Genomic DNA, 23,348 nt, shown 5'->3' with positions numbered 1-23,348 from the left:
TGAACACCACATTGTATTAAGCCGCTACAGACACTAGCCTACTACAAATTAACTTTGGACTGGAATGTAGTTGAGCCCTCACCAATCTCACACTGATCAAGGTACAATCGCATTCCTTACGCCTCTGAATTCTACCAGGACTCTACGCACTTGATTCCCTTAGCTGATCTCACCCACAACTAAGAGTTTTTACGACCCAAAGTCGAAGACTTATAAACAAATCTGTCTCCCACAGAAATACCTATGAAGTTTTGTCCCGTCTTATGATAAATCAAGGTGCACAAGAACCAATTGATAATCCGGTCTTATATTCTCGAAGAACATACTAGAAATATCAATCACCTCACAATAACTTAACTATATGGTGGTAGAACAATTTATTGTGGAATCACAAAGAATGAGACGAAGGGATTTGTGATTACTTTTTATATCTTACCTATCAGAGATAAATCTCGAGCAAATCTTAGAGAAGATAGTACTCAACATGATAGAACAAGTAAGATCAGAATATCCAACTACAGATAAGATAGTTGGATCTGGCTTCAAAATCCCAATGAAGTCTTCAAGTCGTTAACCTATAATGGTTTTAGGAATAACCTAGGTTAAAGGAGAATTGACTCTAACCGAAACTAGTATCATACATGAGGTGTGGGGATTAGGTTTCCCAGTTGCTAGAGTTCTCCTTTATATATCCTTTCAAATTAGGGTTTGCTAAGTTAGCTTAGAAACAAAATATTCACTGTTAAATGAAAATCTGATTTAAGATACAAGCTAAGTTTGCTTGAGATTTAAGATACAAGCTAAGTTTGCTTGACTTATAATTTACCTCCTTTGAAATCTGAAGGCGCACACCCATTTTTCAGGAAAAAATTATTCCCAAACCCATAGTTTATAAAATTCTGTTTCGTTATTTTTTCTTCTTCTTCTTCAATTCCTTTTCTCTGAAATTGGGTGATAAAATCAGTGGAAAGTTACCGAGATTCAAGAATTGAAAGGGGGTTTTACATCTGTTACGTTCAAGAACACATGAGGAAAGAGAATTACAGCTGCTACTGTTGCTGTTGTTGTTAATGAAGTTAGGGTTTTGAATCTAAGGTTGAAACTGAGGTGATGGGTTTGAAAATCCAACAAATGAACTAAAAGTCATACCTTTCTTACTTTCTATCAGATCGAACTACAAACAAACAAAAATATAGAATTTTGTTAATGGAATTTCCATTGGCAGTTGACGGAGATAGCTTCTGTGAAACAAAGTCAGGGAAATACGGACACTTGTAATATAGAATTTTGTTGCTGCTCGAGAAGAATATAGTAGGTGATTGCTGTTGAGCTTGGTGTGTTGATGGCTGGTGAAGTCCGAGTGTAACAGAGATACGAGATTTGAAAGAAGGACGAGGCAGTGATGATCGATGGAGGCTGAGTTGATACGAAGGTCTGATGAACTGATCAGGGAGTCGAATATCGAGTTTGAAGCCGGTGGTGGCTCTCTAAAAGAGTCACAGAAATGATACCTGCAAGTGCACAGGGTCTGTTGTAGTGAGTGTGCAAGGCAGGGTCGAACCACAGAGACTTGGGTGTGAATTGAAGTGATGAAACAAGTGACAGTGAACAAGAAAATTCAGTGGCAGTGAGCCAAAGGCAGTGACAAAGAAACAAAGTGGAAAAAGTAGTGAAGCAAATGAAAAACAGTGGGAATGGAAGTGTATGGAGATGGATGAGAATTCTCTTTCACCTAGCTAGTTAGCCTAGGATAAATCCTTGTCATGTGGATAGTTAACTACCTAAAATCCTTAGATTAACCCCTAGCATTGCCTATCTGATTAAAGCATAAACAATCACAGGTCATTTAGGTTCCTAGGTTTCTAAATAATATGGTTTGTTCATCCCTTAGATTATTACTAACTCCTAGCATTAATGGTATGTTTAAAGCACCACTAATCACAAGCCAGTGAACCCTTGGAATGTCACTAACCTAAGTGTTTTGAGCTCAACAGGGTCTAACCCAAATGGCTAACCAACATGGTTCAATGGTCTTCTCACCCTAGTGGTGAATTAGAACATGCTGAAGTTAGGAGTTTTCATGATTGTCAAGCATTAAGACTCAAAACAAGAACATGTGAGTCAAACAGGGGAATTACATGAACATTAACGTACAAAAGAACATGAACATAACATCAGAACAAAGTTTAGAACATAAGAACAAAATTTAACAGTGAAGAACATGTACTGATAGTATTATGGAATTGAAATTCAAATTAAACATGAAATTAACCCAATTAGGGGGTATCTCGGATGACCCAAGAACAATTTAAACATTCTACATCAGTTTCTATTTATAGCTTACATCAAATCCCTAATTTCTAAACCCTAAAATTTGGGGATTTTCAATTTCTCTCACCCATTTGCGAATTCAGCTCGACCCATGCTTTATCTTCTCTTCCTCCTGCTCCTGCTACGTTTCTAGCTTGATTTGTGTCATCAACTGCACACTCTAGGGTTCAGAGAGGAAGAGTGTGATATTGATGGAACAACTCGGCTAGGAGGATAGGGGGCTAGGTGGTAATGATGGTTTGGGGTATGGTGAGATAGGATGGTTGTGGCAGGGGAAGTGGTTGCGCCAGAGGAGACAGTGGAGGTGGTGGCGATGGCAGGGTATGGGGGTGGAGCAGTTGCAGAGAAATGAGGAGATGGGGGAGAAGTCGATGAAAATGGGATTAGGGTATAGGTTTCTGATGCTAGGGTGTGAGGCGGAGACATCAAGAGTTTATGTACGGAGACGAGAATCCGTTGGATTATCCCATATAGATTGACTCGAACGGCTAAGATGAAGAGGTATGTAGCGACCGTTGGATGATTCGATACAACGAAACCGATGGCTACAGATGGAGCTAGGTACTATGGTGTTTGACATGAGCTTTGGATTTTGATGCACAATGATGAGGTGGTCGTTGGATGATGAGATGGATCCAATCTGACGGCTCTCATGGAAATGGGTATGGATAATGGAAATGGATTTGGGTAAGGGTTTTGGGCCTTGGGTATGCCAAGCCCATATCTTCTTTAAGAACAATTCTTCCTCTTCAAGCCCATTTCTAATTGATTCGGCTCTTGCAAACATCATTCTTCGCTGCCTTTCTGCGAGAGTCTTTGCCGTTTCTTTGCTCTTTTTGCTCCGTGAGTTAACCAGGCTTTATTTAGTACCTAAAAATGCAAAATTAATTAATAAAAATATTTATTCTTGAAAACAATGAAAATACAGAATATGGGATAAAATGTAGAATTAATGCACAAAAGATGAGTTAAATGCCAAGAAAAATATATAGAAATATGCACTTTTTAGCACTCATCAGCCGGCAGTGATGGTGACTGAAAGATGATAGTTCAGGTATGAGAGTATAATGATAAAACAGAGCTGTGACGGAGATGGTTGTTATTGGAGGTTATTGTTGCTACTGCAGATATCGGATTTTGTATTGGTTTTGGGTTAGCCGAGAAAACAAAAACAAAGAGAACCTGGCAAAGATGATGGTGGATGAATGATTGATTGAGGATTGTTGTGACATGGGATGATTACGAAAGAGATGGAACAAAGATTATTTTCTGTAAATGAAGAGAACATAGACGTAACGATGAAGCTTGGCAGTTATGCTAGCTGGTGATTCTCGGGGGTCGCTGGTGAGGTGAGCTGAACAGGGAATGAAGTTGATCATTGATGGAGAGTTGGAGTTGGCAGTAGCAAAGCTGGATGTCTACGGAGATGATGGACTAGTGCGGTTAAGCTTGGCAGAGATGGAACTCGAGTAACAAGACTAAAGACGATGGGAAATGATGGTGATGACTGTTATGGTTTGCTGGTGATTCTAATGGCTGTGATGTTTGGGAGTTAAACGAGCAAAATAGGTGTTGTGGCTAAAAAATTCTGTTTTGTTATAACGTATTATAATAATGGAGGAGTTAGAAAATTAGAGAATGAGAATGGATCAGGAAACCATTCGGTTCATCTTTTTAGACTTTGGTCTGGAAATTTCATAATAGTGGGGCGAAATACTAAAGTAGTGGATTCGGTAGATTTGGATGCATAACACAATATCCGGCATCTTTGTTATTTTGTGTGAAATTAAAAATTGATGCATAATGCATCATGCAGTCGAAAAAATAGATGCATAACCTGATATGCATCCAAAATACTGATGCATAATGCATTATGCATCGAGAAAATTGTTGCATAATCTTTTATGCATCGAGAAAATGGATGCATAACCTGATATGCATCCTTAGATATGGCTGCATAACGCATTATGCATCATTTTTCTAGTACGCACTAAAATCAACCAAAACAATGGCTACATAACGTGTTATAGATGCATAACTTGTTATGCAGTCGAAAAAATGGTTGCATAATTCGTTATGCGTTTGCATAATGTGTTATGCATCTTTTTTTGGAGTCTGCATAACGAATATGTAGTCTGTTTTCAAATTTTTTTCAAAAAATGAAGATCACCTCCGATTTTTTCGTGAAAAACAAAAATTTAATATTGTTGTTCGTACTCGTTGTGTAGCCCTCTTAAAAAGATTTCCAACGATATAAAATTTATAAAATTTCAAGGCGCGGATTTTTAGATATGTTATATCCAAGTTGCGTTGCCAATTATATCCCTAAAAAATTAGACTGCATAACGAGTTATGCCTGAAAAATTAGGCTGCATAATGAGTTATGCCTGAAAAAATAATATGCATAACAAGTTATGTATTGATTCTTAATAATTTCGGATAATTTTGGGTGTCACGGTATCTAAAATTATTTCTGGGCTTAAGAATATTATTTTTTTTGGACCTGCGCCTAATTTTCCTTTGTAAAAATGTTCTCGACCGCGGTATATAACGACACATGACCATGATCCTTGATACGAGCCACTATCAAATTCATGAATTTGAAAATGACAGTAATAAATGATAGATTTCATTTATGACAGAAAGAAACATAAGCAAATGTGTGGGTGTTTTTTCCTTCCTGTTCTCATGTGATGCTGACTACCGCTAGCCACCGACACTTATTTATACAATTATAGAACTCATTTTATTGTAACTTTATATTGAGGCAGAAAATATGGGCTTGGACATGGATGCCATTGCATTTTGCAAGCGTCGGCTTGTAGTAGGAGATGCGACTGTCACTCAAAAATGCAACATTAGCAAACAAGCAGCAACGCCTCTCTAGTAAAATAGTAAAGATATCCAATATTGGTATTTACCGTCTGAATCTAAAACTTGATCAAGCAATTGTATTTTGCTTTCTAATCAACTTGGTTCTAGATTATTTTAATATCACATTATAAAAAATATAAAATTCAAATGAAATTCTTCCATTTGATTTACATTTAATTTAAAAATAAAAATAAAAATCTTAATTATAATTATAATAATTATTATTAGCTCTTCTTGCCTTCATCACCACCATCTTCCAAATAAGCTTTCTTTCTTCTTTCAGCACCAGCAAACACACAAATCACCAGGAAACAAACAGCATAAACTCCATTAATCTTCCAATTACTCTTTGGTGATTGATTCAAAACAGCTCTATGAAACACAGTCACATAGTAATGCAACCCAACAGCAAACCCTACAATAGTCTGTCCTAATCCTAACACTTTAGTGCTTAATCCAGTTTCAGTAGAGAACACTAAAACTAAGTACATTAACAGTAACAGCAAATACAGAACATAACCAAGTGTTTGCAAAATCTGTAAACAAATGTATCTGGATTGTGATGAAGCAAAGAAGAATTTCAATGGCTCAAGACCAGTGATTAATGCAGATAATGAGAGAATTGAGAAGTAAATTGATAAGTAAATTTGAATGAAAATGATTATTTTTTGTAATGAGAAGTAAGTTTTGATCTTGTTGAATATTAATGAGACTAGAATGAGCGGCACAAGGATGGAAATGGCTGAGATTATTGAAGCGATTTGTGATGCATATTTTTTAGCATTTGTTTTGCCAATGTATGGTTTGATGTAACCTTCTGTGATTTCCCTGTTTGCTCTGTTTATGTATGCTTTTGATTTTGTTGACATTCTTTCAAGATCTGGGATAAGTGTTTCTTGAAACCTTGACGGTAAATCCGTGAATTCTGATATGAAATCTGTTGTATCATCTTCTAGCATCCAGATTGGAGTTATGGGTTTCTTTGGTTTGTTCTCTGTTTGTATTTTGTTCTCTTTCAGGGTTTTTGTTTTCAGCTCTGGGTTTTTGGATTTGAGTAGTTCTGGGGTTTTGTTTTTGGATGTGGATACTTCTTTTGAAAGTTGTTGTGATTTCTTTGTGCTTGGACTTGATGATTTAGTGGAATTGAGTTTCTTGACTAGTACTGTTTTTGGTAGACTAATTGAGATTGTTGTGTTCTTGTTTGAAGTTTTCTTCTTTGGTTTCAGAATTTGAATCTCTTCATCATCATCATCATCTTGTTTGATGGGTTTCTTCTTCGGTTTTGGAACTTGAATCTCTTCATCATCTTCTTTAATGAGTTTCTTCTTTGGTTTCTGAATCTCTTCTTGATCATCTCCTTTGGTGGGATTCTTTTTTGGTTTTAGAATTGGAGTATCTTCATCATCTTGTTTGATGTTTTTTTTCTTTTTCGGTTTCTGAATTACTTCATCCTCTGTTTCTTCAACTGAGAACAATTTTCTTGTACCACCAATGCTCTGTTTTCTTTGTATTTGCAGTGAAGTTTGTGATGAGAATGTGGAAGAGATGAAGATAGAAGAGATTAGAATGAAAACAAAGTAATGAAGAAACAATTTCTTAAAACTCATCATTTTGATTTGTTTGTTTGTTTCAGCTGAAGCTCAGAGAGATTGAGATGAGAAATTAGATTTTGTAGAGAGAGACAAAGAATTGGGAAATGTGGGGTTTAAATATGCGAGAGCAGAGAGAGAGAGAGAGAGAGAGAGAGAGAGGGAATTTAATGGAACGGAAGAAAACAAGGAGAAAGAAGAAGAAGATGATGTCAGTGTTCACATGGTGCATATAGACAACAAGTTTGTTTGTGAGACCATTACGCCCTCAGCACCCTTTGGCTGTTTGGCAATGGGTTTCCTCCATTTTTGCAATAAACTCGTTTCTTAAATCCATTACACAATTTTACACCAGTAAACTCTCCTTGGATTCCTCTCTAAGCAAAGAAAAACAAGTAGCAGACATATTTGTTGAAGGAGCTACTGGCAAGCTGCCATTGTCGTCTATTTTCCCATTTTGATTCCTTAAAATTTATTTCTGCAGCTAGCATCGGGGTCTTCACTCACTTCTAGAGCCCACATTGTTAATGATTGAGAGATCTGGCAGTGGAATTCACAGTCCAAGGTCAAGTGATTTGAGTTCAGACGCTAAAGTTGACTTTAATGCACACTACTAGTGCGTACTACTGACTAGTGATGATCAAGGGCAAGAAGCCAAACATGTATTGATTGTTGATGATGTGCCCCATATCTTATACAGCTACATGCATGTATTTCTAGCCGACATTTCTATGCAAACTCTTTACAGCCCTTTCCGATAGCACATCGGAAATGGTTTTTCAACTTCTAGAAGTCAGTTTGACCGTCAAACTGACTAAATGATTTTTGAAAATCAAAAAATTGACTTTTTGTCAAACAAAATGGTTTGGATTCTGATTTATGCTTCTGACTTCGATTCCTGGAAAAGGAGAAATGAGAATCAAATTTATATCCAAACACGTTATTAGAGTTTGAATTGCAACCACATTTCAAGAGGAGGATGTAACCCCGGAAACAAAATTTCATCTTTTTCTTTTGTCGGATTCATATTTGATCAAAAGTGAAGAACCGACACAAAGAAAAGTGCATTAAAGAACAAAGAATGAATCCACATTTAAAGCTACGGGGAGGTATGGGTCCTTTTTAGTGGTTAGTTTGTTGGGATTTTTATTCAATTCAACCTAGACTAGACTGAGCTGCAGCAGCATGGCACAGAGTTCATGCACTACTACTACTTTTGTGTTAATGGAGTAGATCTCAGATGTCTATTTATGGTTTTATGAGCCCAACTACCATTCATATGATCTACGGTACCTTTAACCACGTTCTCCAGTTTCTTAGGACCATTTATTAGAAGAAGAAGAGTTCTGCACCCATGGGAAGGATTTCCATTTTTTTTTTAAGTCGACGTGATTTTATGTTGGCTGTGAAAATTATGGGTAAATAATGACCGAAAAATCATGATACAATCACCAAGTCCGTAAGGTATGAGGTGAAGTTAGTATAAGGCACACATGACAAAAGTAAAACAAGAAAACATAGTATGTTAATTTATTGCCCGTGTCACTGTAGTATAGTAATAAAGTCATCGGGTGATGATATCAGTGAACTGAGTTAAAATCTCCCGGATCAAAAAATATAAATAACTTATAAAGCTTGCTTTTTTCACCATTGGATTCTTACATATTTCATGAAAGTGTGAAACGAATGTTTTCTGATTATTGAACTACTATCTATCATAATAAGTCTCGACCCTTTCCATAAAGAGATGTGAAAAGTAAGTAGTTTAATTTCAAACTTTCATGACCAGATCATTAAAGTTTCCATGATATCATCTTGGCACCCTCTTTGAGTCACATGGCTCACCTCATTGGTCTCCTTTTCATTGTCTCGAGCTTTAAATCAACCATTTTCTTGTAGGGTATGCATGCTCCTAGCTGCAATTCTAGCTGGCTCATTCCAAGGATGTATAGTAAGTAATGCGCCCTTGTTTCACCACTGTTGATGGGGCAATATTTTCAAACTTCTCAAGAGAAGCAATGGATCATTTTCCCCTAAGTTCTTGGATGGTAAAAGGCAACATTGCTAATAGGGGATGTCATATTGTTTGGGATGTACCAAAATACACATAAAACAAAATGTTCAATCAATATAACTAATATCGGATATCGGTTTGTGTCGGTCGAAACCGATACAACTTTATATCGGGGATATTATCGTTGTAATATCGGTTCCAAATCCTATAAATATATTTTTATAGTAAACATTTCTCACCCAAAATACTTAAATTTTTAAAATACCACGTACACTTGACATTTCTTCGTGGATACATGGCACCAACAAGGACTCGACAACGCGAACTCAATGCATCACTGATGAATCTTTGTAAAGCCTTGGTGCGTACATGTACATAAGTAAATGGTCATTAACAATTAAATATAATATAACATGGAATATAATGTTGTGGACACGAGTTAATCATGTTTTTTTTTTTTCACAAACCCATTTTTTTGTGATTGATTTTCTTAGCTTGTTAATCAGTACTGGTTGACTAGATCTTTTCCTAGACTTTTTGGGTTCTACATGTAGGATGGATTAATAGAAATGGTTCCTTTAATCTTTGCACGTGAAATCAACAAATCTGGTTCTCTTTAATTTTTGTATATGAATGTCTGAGTAGTCATCCTAACGAAGAACAAAATAGAAAGAAATATCGTCCGAGACAAACCGGTTTTTACCGATCAACCCGGTTCCGTCGGAGATTTCCTGGAAAATATCTTTTATACAGTTACTAATTTTAACATGCATTGTATTTTCAAGAGGAAATGAGACCTTGGAAACAAAATTATTTTTTTGTCTGATTCATTCATCATCTTAAGAGGAACCGACACAAAGAAAAGGAAGATTCCAAATCTTAAAGCTTTTCCGGGAGGCGTGGGTCCTTTTAGTTAGTCTGTTGGGATCTTTTATTTAACTTAGACTAGACTTGGCAGCACGGTACAGAATTCATGCATTACTAATTTTGCATTACAGAGTAGATCTCAGTCAGATGTCTATTTTTAGTTTTATGAGCCAACTACCATTCATATTCATATGATCTTACCACGTTCTTGAGCTTCTTAGGACCATTTATCAGTTGGAGAGCGGACTTCTACACCCACTAAGTGATTTTTTTTTATTTTTTTTTTGTGAGACGTAGTTTTGTGAGACGTAGTTGTGTGTTGGCTGCAAAAATTAATGAGGTCGAAGGTTCAAATGAAGAGTGGACTTCTACACCCATCTGGTGAAAGTTTTTTTTTTTTTTTTTTTTTTTTTTTTTGTAAGACATGGTTTTTTGTTGGTTGCAAAAATAATTGAGGCCGAAGCTTCATGGGTAACGACCGAATTTACTCACGAACAAAATTCTAATTAAAATGGTTTTTTTATTCTCAAAATATCAAAACCAGCCCATGACCATTTTCTAACTCCACACTCCATGGTCAATTGAACAGTAATTGCGGTGAAATTTAGGAGATGTCCCTATTTTGTCGTTTTCTTTTTAAATTTTGGGCTTCTAATCGTCTGTGCCCAAGGGAGGATGTGCCCAATGTGCTATGTGAATGGCTTGTAGACACAATGTCTTCCCTTTCTTATCCCGATTAATCCATTTATAATTTCTACAATACAGGGAAGACAAGTATCTACTAGTCATTGGCTTGGCACATTGGGAGCATCCTCCCTTGGGACAGAGGATTCGAAGCCTTAATTTTGTGGTCCAATATTAAAGTTGCTGTAAAATAATGATCTAATTGCCAAGTTTTGTAAGATATGATTTGAAGTTAGTAAATGAGATGTGCCCTTGAAATAAGGCACACAAAACTGAAGCAACCAAAAAATTAATGATAATGATTTTTCTTTTATACATAGAAAAAGAGGTTTTCCTCGGATTACAGTTAAGAGTGGACCATAACGTCCATAATTTGAGGTTCTATAGACCATTACATCTTGATTCCAATTCTGAAGATTCGAATAAGTTAGGATTGCCCGTATAGCACTGTATTTCTATACATGATTAATAGAGTACTTGTTACAAAAGACTGGTACATTGGCAGCTCAAATTATATATGATCTCACTCCTAAGACAAAGGACTGAGCTAAAAAGTTGATGTCAAACTTAGTGTTGTCAAAGAATTCACTACTGATCTTATATCGTTGTTATTTTTCCTTTGCGTACTTTTCTATAAGCAACACAAAAATAGGTTGTCACTTCTAAGGGTATTAGTGGTGTCCACTCCACTCTGATGCCCATTTGAAAGCCCTCCCTCCTCAACCCTAGTTAGTAAGTTCGCGAATTTTTCCGTATCACGAATTTTACCGTCTTATTCGCGTACGTTTGCAACTCCGAACCCAAGTCGCGTATTATGTGGCATTCCCGGATTATTCGCGAACCGTTCACGAATTTTACGTATCCCGAATGATACGTCCGCTTAATTCGCCATAAATTCTTTAGCTTTTACTTTTTAAAGACTCCACTTTTTGGGCTTTACTGCCTCCCGAGCATACACGACCGAATATTAAAAGTGTTGAAATTTTTATGAAACAAAAACGACTGAAGAGATTTGAAGGTGAAGGTGAGAGAGATCTCAAACTCACTAACCAAGCATCTAAACCACCATACGACGTCCTCTTGGATAACTAATGTTGTATATATTATTAATATCATCATATTAAGTTTATTTTTTCTTTAAATAACTCACACATATGCATAAAAATTGGTCTATGACCTTATAAATAAAAATTATTTGTTATATATAGATACCGAATTTTCAGAGCCGAACTCACATTTATAAATCGAATTATACACATACGTATGCCGTTCCGAATTACTGACGAATCACGTCCCGTTGACCGAATTTTAGACCGAATCTGGATTTTACAAAACCGTATAATACTCGTACGTTTGCCGTTCCGTACGTTTTCCGAATCCCGAATTGCTAACTAGGTCCTCAACTACTTTTTCTCTCTAATTTCTCTCTGGTTGTTGCGGTGGATTACGTCCCTCTAGCTTTTCTGATGTGACCTGTGTAGTTACACAATGTCAGTCCAATACTAGATTTAGCATCATAATTCATCATTTGTCCTTTTTACCCTCTTAAAGTCTGAAAGTGTAAAGCGAATGTTTTGTGGTTATTGAACTACTATCATCTTAATAACCCTTTTTACAATGAGATGTTATAAAATACTTTCATGATCATATTAAAAAGTTTCAATATCTAAAAAGGAGAATTTAAATCCATGTGGGAAAATATATCATCTTCTCACTATCATTACAACTAGTAAATTAACCGATTGATCTTTATTCAAATTTCTTAATAATATCACGTACCAGGTGTGCCAGTGTTTACTCGAGAAGTAAACTCACTTCACACAATAAGATGAAATTCAAAACCTCAAATATAAGTCCGTCAATATGACCCAAAATCTACCATGTGACTCAAAATTTACTAGTTTTGTTGGTCTGCTTCATTGAATGGATTAAATAATTCAAGCATGTTGACGAGTCCCCTCCCCCGTTTTACTAATTGGCAAAATAAATTATCCCATTATTTGTTCACAGTTTTTTTCCGAAACAAATCTACATACAACCAGGCATGAGCACAACATGAAATAAATTTTACTCTTAATTTATTGTAAAGACTAATTTCATACACAGATGGGAAGCATGCTCATCTATACCCCGTTTTCACATCATATTTTAAAAATGCATGCAACATGAACATCCGAGGGGAGAGACAAGTTTTTAGGTTCAAATCTTCCGGTACAGTATTAATCTCCTGTATGGTGCTCACGTTAAATCTCACTGGATAAATTTGTTTAAAAGGACAGAAAATGGTTTCTAGTTTCATTAAGATAGAGCTCACCATCAACTGGAAAAATATCTACACCGTAGTTTTTAATGTGCCAAATGGAAAAGTTGGAGAAAACTAATAATAACATGTTATGATTGTTAGGGTGTAGATCGGTATTGTATTAGATTTTTATCCAACTCTAAATTCTGTCAGGATGTGGTTTTAAGTTTTAGCGTGAATTCATTAACAAACACTTTAAAGGTTAGAGAAAATTGATAGTTAGGGTGCACATACAGGGCAAGGAGCTAAATAAAAAGGAAGATTTAAACCATTACATTTGGTACTTTTTTTCTTTCCATTTAAATACCAAGTTTTGAAAGAATAAATCTCTAAACACTTTTTTTGGCAGCCCCCATCGAAAGAGTGATCGCTTTAATAACTTTTAAACATAAAGTTTCCCTCCTTTTCTTTCTCTATTAAGAAAATTTGATTTTTATTTATACGACACATTGTGTGTATTGTGCTTGGATTAACTTTAACACGATAAGATCACTCCTTTGAATGAAAGAGTTAGTCTCAAAATGGGACTACCCACCCATGGCCCATATGCGCTAAGGCCACACTGTTATCGAAAACGTTCTCTTGAAGTAGATATTGGGTGGAAATATCCAATGTCTCCATTTCTATACAAAACTTTGAAGAAGTGCAACGGCCATTTATCAAAAGGAAATGAGACTTTTTTATCTATTATACAATTACTATTTAAATGTTTGCCCCCAAAAGTTTATTGCATATGTATATTCTTAATGTGGATTCAAAACCAAGATTCTATTCAAGCTTTGGTGGCAACAAAATTTTATCATATCCGTTTGGGTATTTTAGACGTGCACAACTCCATGTAACAAAATAATTTTTGGAATTCAAAATAAAACTGTAATTGGATTTGAAATAAAAATATGATTGTGGGATCATTTGCATCTAAATCTAGGATCTAGAGATGAAAACAATGTAACTTTAACAATCTTAAGTATTATGTGGAATGTATTGTTTGAATGAATATTAAAACCATTATTTTTGCTAATACAAAATGCCATTTTAGCCAAAAGAATCTGGAGCACTGATGTATCTCCAGACTTGATCATATCATGCATATTTTCTGAAGTTGATTACTTAGTGCATAATTGAAGAATTGGGTGTTAATAATCTGATTTGGGTGAAAGCTTCTATTTTCTATGCTTGATTAGACATAACCATATATACAGGGGTCAACAGATTTCATTCATATGCGAATTTCAGTGATAATATTTTCGTAGATACTTTATGTGTTGGAACTATCATATTCCTGATATTTGGTGCGCATTGTATAGGGGCCAGATCACTTCTGATTTACTCTCAGGACTAGAAAAGCTTGAGGAGCTCATCGTCGAACAAACTGGAGCGGTTGCTAGATTCCATATATTGGGTTGCTGATGAACTTGAAATACTTGAAATACAAACAAGACGGCGTATTCCTGGTATAATAAAGACCATGAAATTCCAACAAAAAACATAAATGTGTGGTCTAGAGCCTGGTCGCACAAAGTGGGATTTTTTCTATGGCAGGTGTATCATAAGAAGATAGTAACAATGGACGTTCTTTGCAAAAAAGGTAAACTAATAGTCAACGGTTGCCTTCTTTGTTGCAAATCAGGTCAGTCGACCACCCATCTTCTTCTTCATTGCCCGATAACCTCCCTAATCTGGCAGTACTTTCTTTCTTATACAAATCTGGTCTGGGTTATGCCCAATTGCATTGACACAAACATCAAGGGTTGGAGGTTTAAAACTCAATCGGCAGCTGGCCAAGTTCTATGAAAGTTGCTGCCGGCAACAATTACTTGGACTATATGGATGCACCGCAACAAACTTGTCTTCGAAGATGTTACGTTCGACGTGGAAAATGTCATAACCCAAGTGAAATCCCAAGCCTATTTCTGGGGCAGAAACGATGCGGCACTCAAAGGGATTCAATTAGATAATGTTTTGTCCAACTGGGGACAGTTTTTTGTTAGCTAAAGTGCTTTCACTTTTCTCAATTTATTTGGGTCTTAGAGGTTTGTTCTGGGTGTTGTATAATGCTTACTCTTCTCTCTCGTTCTTAGTTTTGGTGTTTTTGTAATCTGCTTACTTCCCGTAAGCTTTTTCAATATAATTCTTATCTTTGCTGAGGAAAAAAAAACAAGCTTTAGGGATTCCCAGACAACATTTCTAATTACGGGTAATTTCTTGGTTTTCTATTTTTTATTGAGAGTTACTTTATCTTTTCAAATATTAAGTAGGGTTATGCTTTTTAATGCAGATCAATAGAGATGGATGTAAGCTTTAACAAAGAGTTATATTATTATGAACCTGGATTATTTTCAGACAAAACAATTTCGGATGTGTAAGCTTGGGGAAAATTGAAATATAAGTTCTCTCACTGCAAACAGTCACTAGATTAAGTGATAAACCATTTTAAGCACCATCAAAGAAACAACTTGCAAAAAGTACACTATGGTCGGATAATGACTGATTTTATAAGCATTTTTTTGTTGCAAGGTTCGTTTTTATTTTTGTACCTTGGAGAAATTATAAGCTGCTGGGATTAAGTTAATGGAACTAAGAGAGGGTTTTCTTTTCTTTTTTTGAAAAACTAACATAGGCTTTCACTAAAACTCAAAGATATTACACGGACCTTTGAAACAAGTACTTGAGTACATCGGGTAGAGTGTACCACCATAACATAACACAACCCGAAAAGACGAGGGTACTCAAAGATATTTAAATCTTTTTCCAATCCTTCTTCCTCCCTTCATATTTGATCACAATTATTATTCATTTCATTCGTCACCATAAGATGAACCGCCATAAAGAAAAGGAAGACTCCGTATTTAAAGCTACCCTGCGTGGGTTGTCCTTTTAGATAGTTTGTTTGGATTTTTTATAACCTTAGCAGGCAGCATGACACAGGATTCATGCATTACTTTTGTGTTCCAATGTAGATCAGATGTCTATTTTTTAGTTTTATGAGCCAACTACCATTAATATGATCTTCATTACACGTTCTTGAGTTTCTTAGGACCATTTATTAGATGGAGAGTGCTCTCAATAGAAGAGTTTGTTGGGAAGAAATTCTGATTTCTTGTTTTCATACGTGGCTTTGCGTTGATTGTGAAAATCACATATAAATGAGATCATAGTTTCGTAGCTAACAACCAGATTTACAAATGCAACAAAATTCTAAGTGGATTAATCGTTTTCATTCTCAAAATATCAAATCTCATGCGATGTTTATTATTCAACTCCACACTCCACAGTCGATTGAATGGTGATTGCAGTGAAATTCAAGAGATGTCTCTATTTTATCTTTTTAAATTTTGTGGTCCAACATTTTAAAACTATGAAATGAAAAATAAATATCTAATTGCCATAAGATATAATTTGAAGCTAGTAAATGAGATGTACCCTTGAGATAAAGGCACAAAAGGAGAGTAAGAAAGATTGACCATCATAATATGTTGTTACTTACAAAGTTTGCTTCGTAACACCCTTGGAATCTTTCATACTTCATGAAAGTGTGAAATGAATGTTTTCTGATTATTGAACAACCATGATCTGAAGTCTTAACCTTTTTCACAATGAGATGTTAAGAGTACTTCCAAACTTTCATGATTAGATTAAAAAGCTTTAATAAAAACCCAATAAAAGGAAAAAGGAGAATTTGATTCCATATGGGAAGATATCATCCTGGCACCCCTTTTTGTGTCACACGGTTCACCTCATTGGTCTCTTTTTCATTGTCTCAAGCTTTAATCAACCATTTTCCTATGGGGTATGTATGATCCTGCAATCCTAGATGGGTCATTCTAAGGATATATAGTATTGTTCCCTTGTTTCACCATTGTTGATGGTGAAATTCTTTTCCAACTTCTCCAAGAGACGCAATGGATTAAACGAAGTTTTTTTCCTGCAAGTTCCTGAATGAGAAAAAGAATCAGAAAGCATAGTCTTTGATTCAATTAGCATTTGATATTTTATTTTTTTGTACACTTTCTCCACATACAATATCTTGCTTCCTTTTCGATTGCACAACGAGATGATAAACAATTCCAGTATTTATCTACTCGAACCAACTATTGCACATCTACAATGCCCTAAACTCAAGTTACCATACTTACATGAGCCTTCTCTACAAGTGCCTTCAATACTGAAGGATGCTCAATTGGTAAGCTATAAAAAGTTTTAGTATTCATCTACTCGAACCAACTGTTGTACATCTGTAATGCCCTAAACTCAAGTTACCATACTTACATGAAGCCTTCTCTACAAGTGCCTTCAATACTGAAGGATGCTCAATTGGTAAACTATAAGCAGTAGGGACTTCATGGGTAAGTAGGGACTTTTTGTATCTATCGTCGACTTCAAGGGCATGCTTCACTTTGTAATAAAGCTCAATCACAGTTCCTTTTTATATACTTTAGAAGCCTGAATTTTTGAGTAGTTTCCATCTCTTGGAGGTTTTTCTGACTCCAACTCCTCCATTTAATTCAATTAGGCCTATTCCTATGCACAAGGTTAAAAAAAATGTTTGACATACTAGGTGGCATGGCATATGTGTTGCGCAAGTATGGGAAAACCACGAAGCAACATAGGTTCTATCGACCGTTATTATTAACAACGCTGGTGATATTATGAATATCACTGGCGTCATCAAACCCATCGTGCAATTTATATAATATCGCCAACGATATTATGATTATCGATTAGTAGTTATTTTGCAACGACTATATCCCCCTGCTAGCTCCTATATATACGCCCTTGTAATTCTTCAAATTACTCACACCTACTTCTACATATATTTCACCAATTTCTCTACATGTATTCTCAATTTTAAATTTCATAATCATCAATGGAGAGATCCAATGAATAGAGGAATGTTCTTATAAATCGGTTTAGATTACATCCAAGGTAGTTAATATCGTGTATCGATCGTGTCCGATACACCTGTACAAAAGATAATATCGGTTTTTATCGGTGATACATCATTAGAACTAGAATTTCAAATATTTATAAAACCATAGTAAACGATAATAATAATCATGCATATATCTCAAATTTCCAAAATACGAGGTGGTTTATTAGCCAACATTGTAATTGTTTTCCCATTATGCCGGTAAATCTTTCTTATTATCCTTCACTTTTATCTTTTAAATTTTCATGCCTTGCAATCTAAATATGGTTTCCATCTTATATCCTACCATATAGTCGTTGATTTTATATCAAAAATATATTAGGACTTTTTACCTTTTCCAATCGACGTTGTACTTATTTGTAAATACTAGATGCATGTTGACGGAATACTTATTCACTGAAACTGATATTATCGGTGTATGAGTGAAACCGATATATCGGCCTGTACCGCCCTGTACAACCGATAATATCATTCCATCTTTGTATCGCCGATATTTTCAGTATCGTATAGGTATTTTCCAATACCTAATAAAAACCTGTAATATCGGCATATACAACCGATATTGACTACCGTGATTACAGCAAGAAATGCATCAAAGGAGGTTGCAAGAACTTGACGATGAGGAAGCTGAATATAATAAACTAATCGACACTCCGATGCTCATACATACGGGCCAAATACCTAGAGTTCCAGAGCCACAAGAAGATATACGTATCGAGAGGGAGGGAATTTTACCACCAGAAGCTGATGCACGATTATTTTCTTTCCAATTGTACGTACTCTGATCAAATTTTCAAGGTCGATTTCGCATGCCTCGGCATCTGGTGAAAAAGATTATTAAGGTCAATTATTAGTTTCATGCAATGAATATTAAAGGTCATAATTCTGGACAAAAAGTTATTCTGACTTTAAGGATTCTAGGTTATGGAAAACCAGCGGATGCGAACGATGAGTACCTTCGTATGGGTAAAACAACTTCATTCACTTAACTTTCATTGTTTTGTGAAGTAATGATTAGTTTTTTTGGTCTTAACATATTTAAGAAAACCAGCCGAGGAAGTTGTTAGACAAATATTGAAGGAGAATGAGGAAAGGGGATTCCAAGAAATGCTAGGTAGTCTTGATTGTATGCATTGGGTATGGCAAGAATGCCCTGTTTATTGTGCCGGTCAATATAAGGGTGATTATTATCTGAAACCAACTGTTATCCGTGAAGCTGCTGCTTCTTATGATTGTTGGATATAACACGTTATTTTGGTCTTCCAGGTCTAGAGAATGATATTAATGTTTTGCACAAGTCGACTAAGATCTGAAGTATGAAAGTTTTCCCCAGGTCCATTTCATGATCAACGGCCATCAGTACACTCACGGGTATTATTTTGCGGATGATATCTACCCAAAATGGTCAACATTGGTTCAATGTTACCCTCAGCCTCCTGCCGGTGCATTGTGCCATTGATACCGACATTTTAGTGAACGCCAAATAGCAGTGAGAAAGGATGTGGAACGCGCTTTTGGAATTTTGAAGAGGAAGTTTCCTATCATTTGTGGGCCACATCGTGGGTTGAGTCATCCTGAAATGCACAAGACTATGCTCACTTGCATTATTCTTCATAACATGGTACTTGAAGAAACCCGTCGCCATAAGGAGTGGACTAACTATGAAGATGATATATGAGGCCTAAGATTCAACCACAAAGAGACGTGTCAACAAGAAGTTATGATCAAATAACTAATTACATTCAGAACCACAATTTATATGACAGTTTAAGAGAAGATCTGAGAGTGAATCCTTGGGCAGAGTATGGAAGAGCGGGTGGGCGTAATTATTAAGCTATGTGTTTTAGATTAAACTGTTGATTTATTTGTAGTTTGTTTTATTCAATATTAAGTAGAATACAACAACATTTCAAATTAATCAACTTTTCATTTCAAACTAATATTAAGTAGAATGCAACAACATATCAAACTAAAATGCAACACTTCAAATTAAAACTTAAATTAATACATCAATTATCTAGAGGTTCTAGTACATCGAATTCATCATCATCACCACCAGGTTGGTTGTTATTAAATCCAGTTTGTTGTTCAATTTGTGCTTGAATCTCCTGTCAAATTCGATTTGCCACAGAGGTTTTTCCGGGGGTTCATAATTGAAGTGTCATGTTTAAGAATATTATGCTTGTCATAGTCATTCACAAATTTTTCTTGAGAAAGAAGACTTTTCTTACTCTCTGTTTTGAAATTTCCTATCAATCGCTCTTCGCTTCTCGACGGTCTTCTGATGTTCCGTAAATTCCACCATGTTGAATCCGTCGGAGCTTCCATCTTCCTGAGCTAATTTTCTAGCAAGTCTTGCTCTGTTTCTTCCAAAAGTTTTTTTTTTAGCATCATCATTATTGATAACTAAGTTGACATTTGATTTTCCTGGGGTATTAGTGAAGAATTTGACGGGCCTGTTGAAAATGGTGACAAATTTAGTGTTGAGGTAGAAGAGCTGCTAAAACTTCTGGATTATATCTGTTCAACACCTTCAAAATATGATAATAACTTTCGAAATCGAAAACTTTTGCAATTTTTTCGCTGCCATTCTGTATGAACCTATCTTTCAACATCACCATCCACAAGACTACTCTCCCGGACTCCCTTGGCTTGCATTATCACAACAACATATTTGGCGAATTCCTTGTTGATTACAATGAAGCGTTCTGACAAGCCTTTTGCATCACGACTACTGATGTTCGTGGTTTTTTTCATATTTGCAAAATATGTTATCTCACGTGGTGTTACCATGTTGTTGTGCACCATGAACACAATTTTGGGTAAAATAAACATAATTACGATAAATGCATTCATCTTCTATGATGGTGTATTTTGCACCGCAGACTTTGATCTTTTTACCTTTGCCTTGACTTTGAGATTGTGAATCCATATTACAAGAAATTAAGAAGTGTAGAGAAGGTGTGATTCTTTTGGGTTTGAAAAACATTGACAGATTGAAAAATTTTAGAGGAATTTAGAAATTTTGGTGTGAGTTGAAATAAGTTTGAAATTGAGTATTTATAGAGGGGGAAAGTTGTAGCCGTTGGATTGGTAATTAGACGAAAAAAAAATCTCTTATTTTCTGTTAATAACAATCTTCTTTATAAAAAGCACAATACATTTACACAGTGAGATCCGTTTTTATTTATTTATTAATCCTTAATTACTTTTAGTAATCCTTAATTATAGTGAGATTATTTTTTATTTTTTTTTATCAATCTTCTTTAATTATTGATGTCGATAAAATTCGTACTCAGACCACTTGCATAATCACCCGATGACTCTACGGATGTACTACAATGACATTAGCTAATTAATTTCTCCTTAATATAAATTAGGTGGATAACAAAAAATTTGGGCAAAAGTTCCATACTTCCATGTAAGTTTGAAATTGTCATATTATAATCAAGTGCAACAAATTATGAGAAATAACGCATCTGGGACCTTTATTTATTTTATTTTTTTTGAAACAATCTGGGACATTTATTTAATAATAATAAACACTCGTACAACCAACCAACCAACTATAAACCCAACTGCTTATTCGCGGGTAAGCAGAGACTTCTCATCACTATCATCGACTTCAAGGGCATCCTTTACTTTGTAATCAAGTTCAATCACAGTTTCCTTTTCATAAACCTGAACTTGAGAGTAATTTCCTTCTCTTTGAACTTTTTCCGACTCCAACTGCTCCATTTCCGATTCAATAAGTGCGTTCATTTTTGCACGGTCCCTGTCTCTAGGGTAAGTACAATATAGGAAGGAGTAAACGAAAACACAGATAGTCATTGGAATAGCTATTGCCGTGTAAAGTGCCTTGGCTAGTGAGGCTGCATTTTTTTTTATCTGTTTCGACCTCAACTGACTGACTTGAACCTTGAGGAGCAGGTGTATAACCAAAAACATGTTGGGATAGAAGTCCAACCATTGGAGGAGCAAAAGAAGCTAATATATTCTCAAAGGATCGATCCAGTGCATAAATGCTCGTACGAGATTTCTCAGGAACTATCTCTGCAAATATTGGACTGCATATAACAACATAGATGACGAACATGAAATATCAGCACTTGCTCAAGTAATTCAAAAGGAGTAAATGGGATCAAATAGAGAGTCCTACTTGTTTGTAGCCGCAGCGTTCCAGGACGTAGACAGACCGATAATGACAAAAACCAGACCGTGTTTGAATGCGGTGGACGGATCATCAGGTAATCCAAGCATCAGAATCCATGCCAGTGGGATGAATGAGCCTGCACTTATCTGAGATAAAATGATCCTTCCAGAGTTTGGGAAATGGACAGAAAGTACATCTCCCATCTTTCCTCCAAAAAGTGCCCCAATAGAACCAGCCGCTGTAAACGTACTCCAGAGGAAAGCTGTTTCTTTGTGGGTGAAGCCTATAAGTTCTAACCACATTGGCGCGAACGCAAAAGCCGACCATGGAAATGATCCACTAACACCCTGTGCTATTAAAATCTGAAAGGATGGGATTTTCATCACAGATTTTGCTTCTTCAAGAAACTCCTTCAACTCTCCTGTACTTGAATCCTCATTCGTCATGTTTTTCTCTACAAACGAAGGATCTTTTGCATACAATCGCACTAAAATTCCAACTATGATACTCACAATTGCAACTATATGAAAGGAAATCCTCCAACCAGAAATACCCATGAATGATGTGGAAGCAAGAAGAATTGACAGCATGCCACCCAGAATGGACCCAATATTTCCTGTTAGTTGAAGCCATCCAAAAGCTACACCGCGGTTATGGTCCTCAGTAGAATCAGCAACAAGGGATTGAATGGCGGGTATAACCATAGCTAGTCCAATACCATTTAAACCCCGTGAAACGGCCACCTGAGTATATAAAAAAAAAGTCTATAAATTTCAAGCATTCGCTGTTTTCAAATGCACCAAAATGAAAAGAAATGTTTATTTATTCCCTGTGCAAAAAATCTAGACATTGCACAAAGAGCCATTGAGTTTGTAAGAAGTATGTAGATAGTGGAATGAATGCAAGGTGAGTGGGCACACCATATGCCAGCTTCACAGCGGCCGATTTAACGTAACACGGCCTTTTTAACGGTAACGAACGTGAAAAAAAGTAGGCCCCATCAAATGGATCTAGACATCTTAAATTTAAAAAAAGTCAAACTGAAATCCATTACGAAAACTAAACAAGCAAATGAAATTACTCAAGTAATAATTTCAGAAAGCAATAATGTCAAGAGACAGTACCTGAAAGAATGTGGAAGAGATGCCAACCAAGAAAGTTGCAAAAGCCCAAAGAAAAGCACCAAGAGCAATAACATGAGTACGATTATGACGAGCTGCGAGATACATTGCTAATGGGTAACACAGAGTCTGAACAATTGAACGGAAGAGAGTTAATGAACCTAAACCAGTTGGATCAGTATGTAGAGCTGCTCCTACTTCTTTATAAACACCTGGTAGTAATGATTCATCTGCTCTTTCCATAATTCCTGCAAGATTCACTAAAAGTAATGTTAATGTTTCTGACTTCATCTTTAACTCTGCCTCTATGGTGTAGTTTCAGAGGTTCAGAGAGAGAAGAAGCAGAGGAGATCCATGAAAGGTGTTTTTGTTTTGTGTTGACTAAAACAGTTAACACTGACCAGATGAGTCGACTCACGTTGATGAATATTGAATAAGAACTGAGGAAAAGATTCCTTGAAAGTGGGACAGCCTGAAAATTTA

General features: G+C 35.8%; 1 protein-coding gene and 1 pseudogene across 1 annotated transcript; both read right to left on the bottom strand.

The window, feature by feature from the left end:
• Positions 1-5,189: 5,189 nt before the first annotated feature.
• On the bottom strand, positions 5,190-6,933 carry LOC113336177 (translation initiation factor IF-2-like). Its single transcript, XM_026582166.1, has one exon. It carries the CDS (start codon positions 6,813-6,815, stop codon positions 5,430-5,432), a length of 1,386 nt encoding a protein of 461 aa, XP_026437951.1. The 5' UTR covers positions 6,816-6,933; the 3' UTR covers positions 5,190-5,429.
• Positions 6,934-21,067: 14,134 nt separating this feature from the next.
• On the bottom strand, positions 21,068-23,252 carry LOC113335899 (annotated as a pseudogene).
• Positions 23,253-23,348: the final 96 nt, after the last annotated feature.

This window comes from Papaver somniferum, unplaced genomic scaffold (genome assembly GCF_003573695.1).
Source record: "Papaver somniferum cultivar HN1 unplaced genomic scaffold, ASM357369v1 unplaced-scaffold_150, whole genome shotgun sequence".
NCBI classification, from domain to species: Eukaryota; Viridiplantae; Streptophyta; class Magnoliopsida; order Ranunculales; family Papaveraceae; genus Papaver; species Papaver somniferum.
Note: the sequence above shows the minus strand (reverse complement) of the source record. Positions and strands in the feature narration are given on the sequence as shown.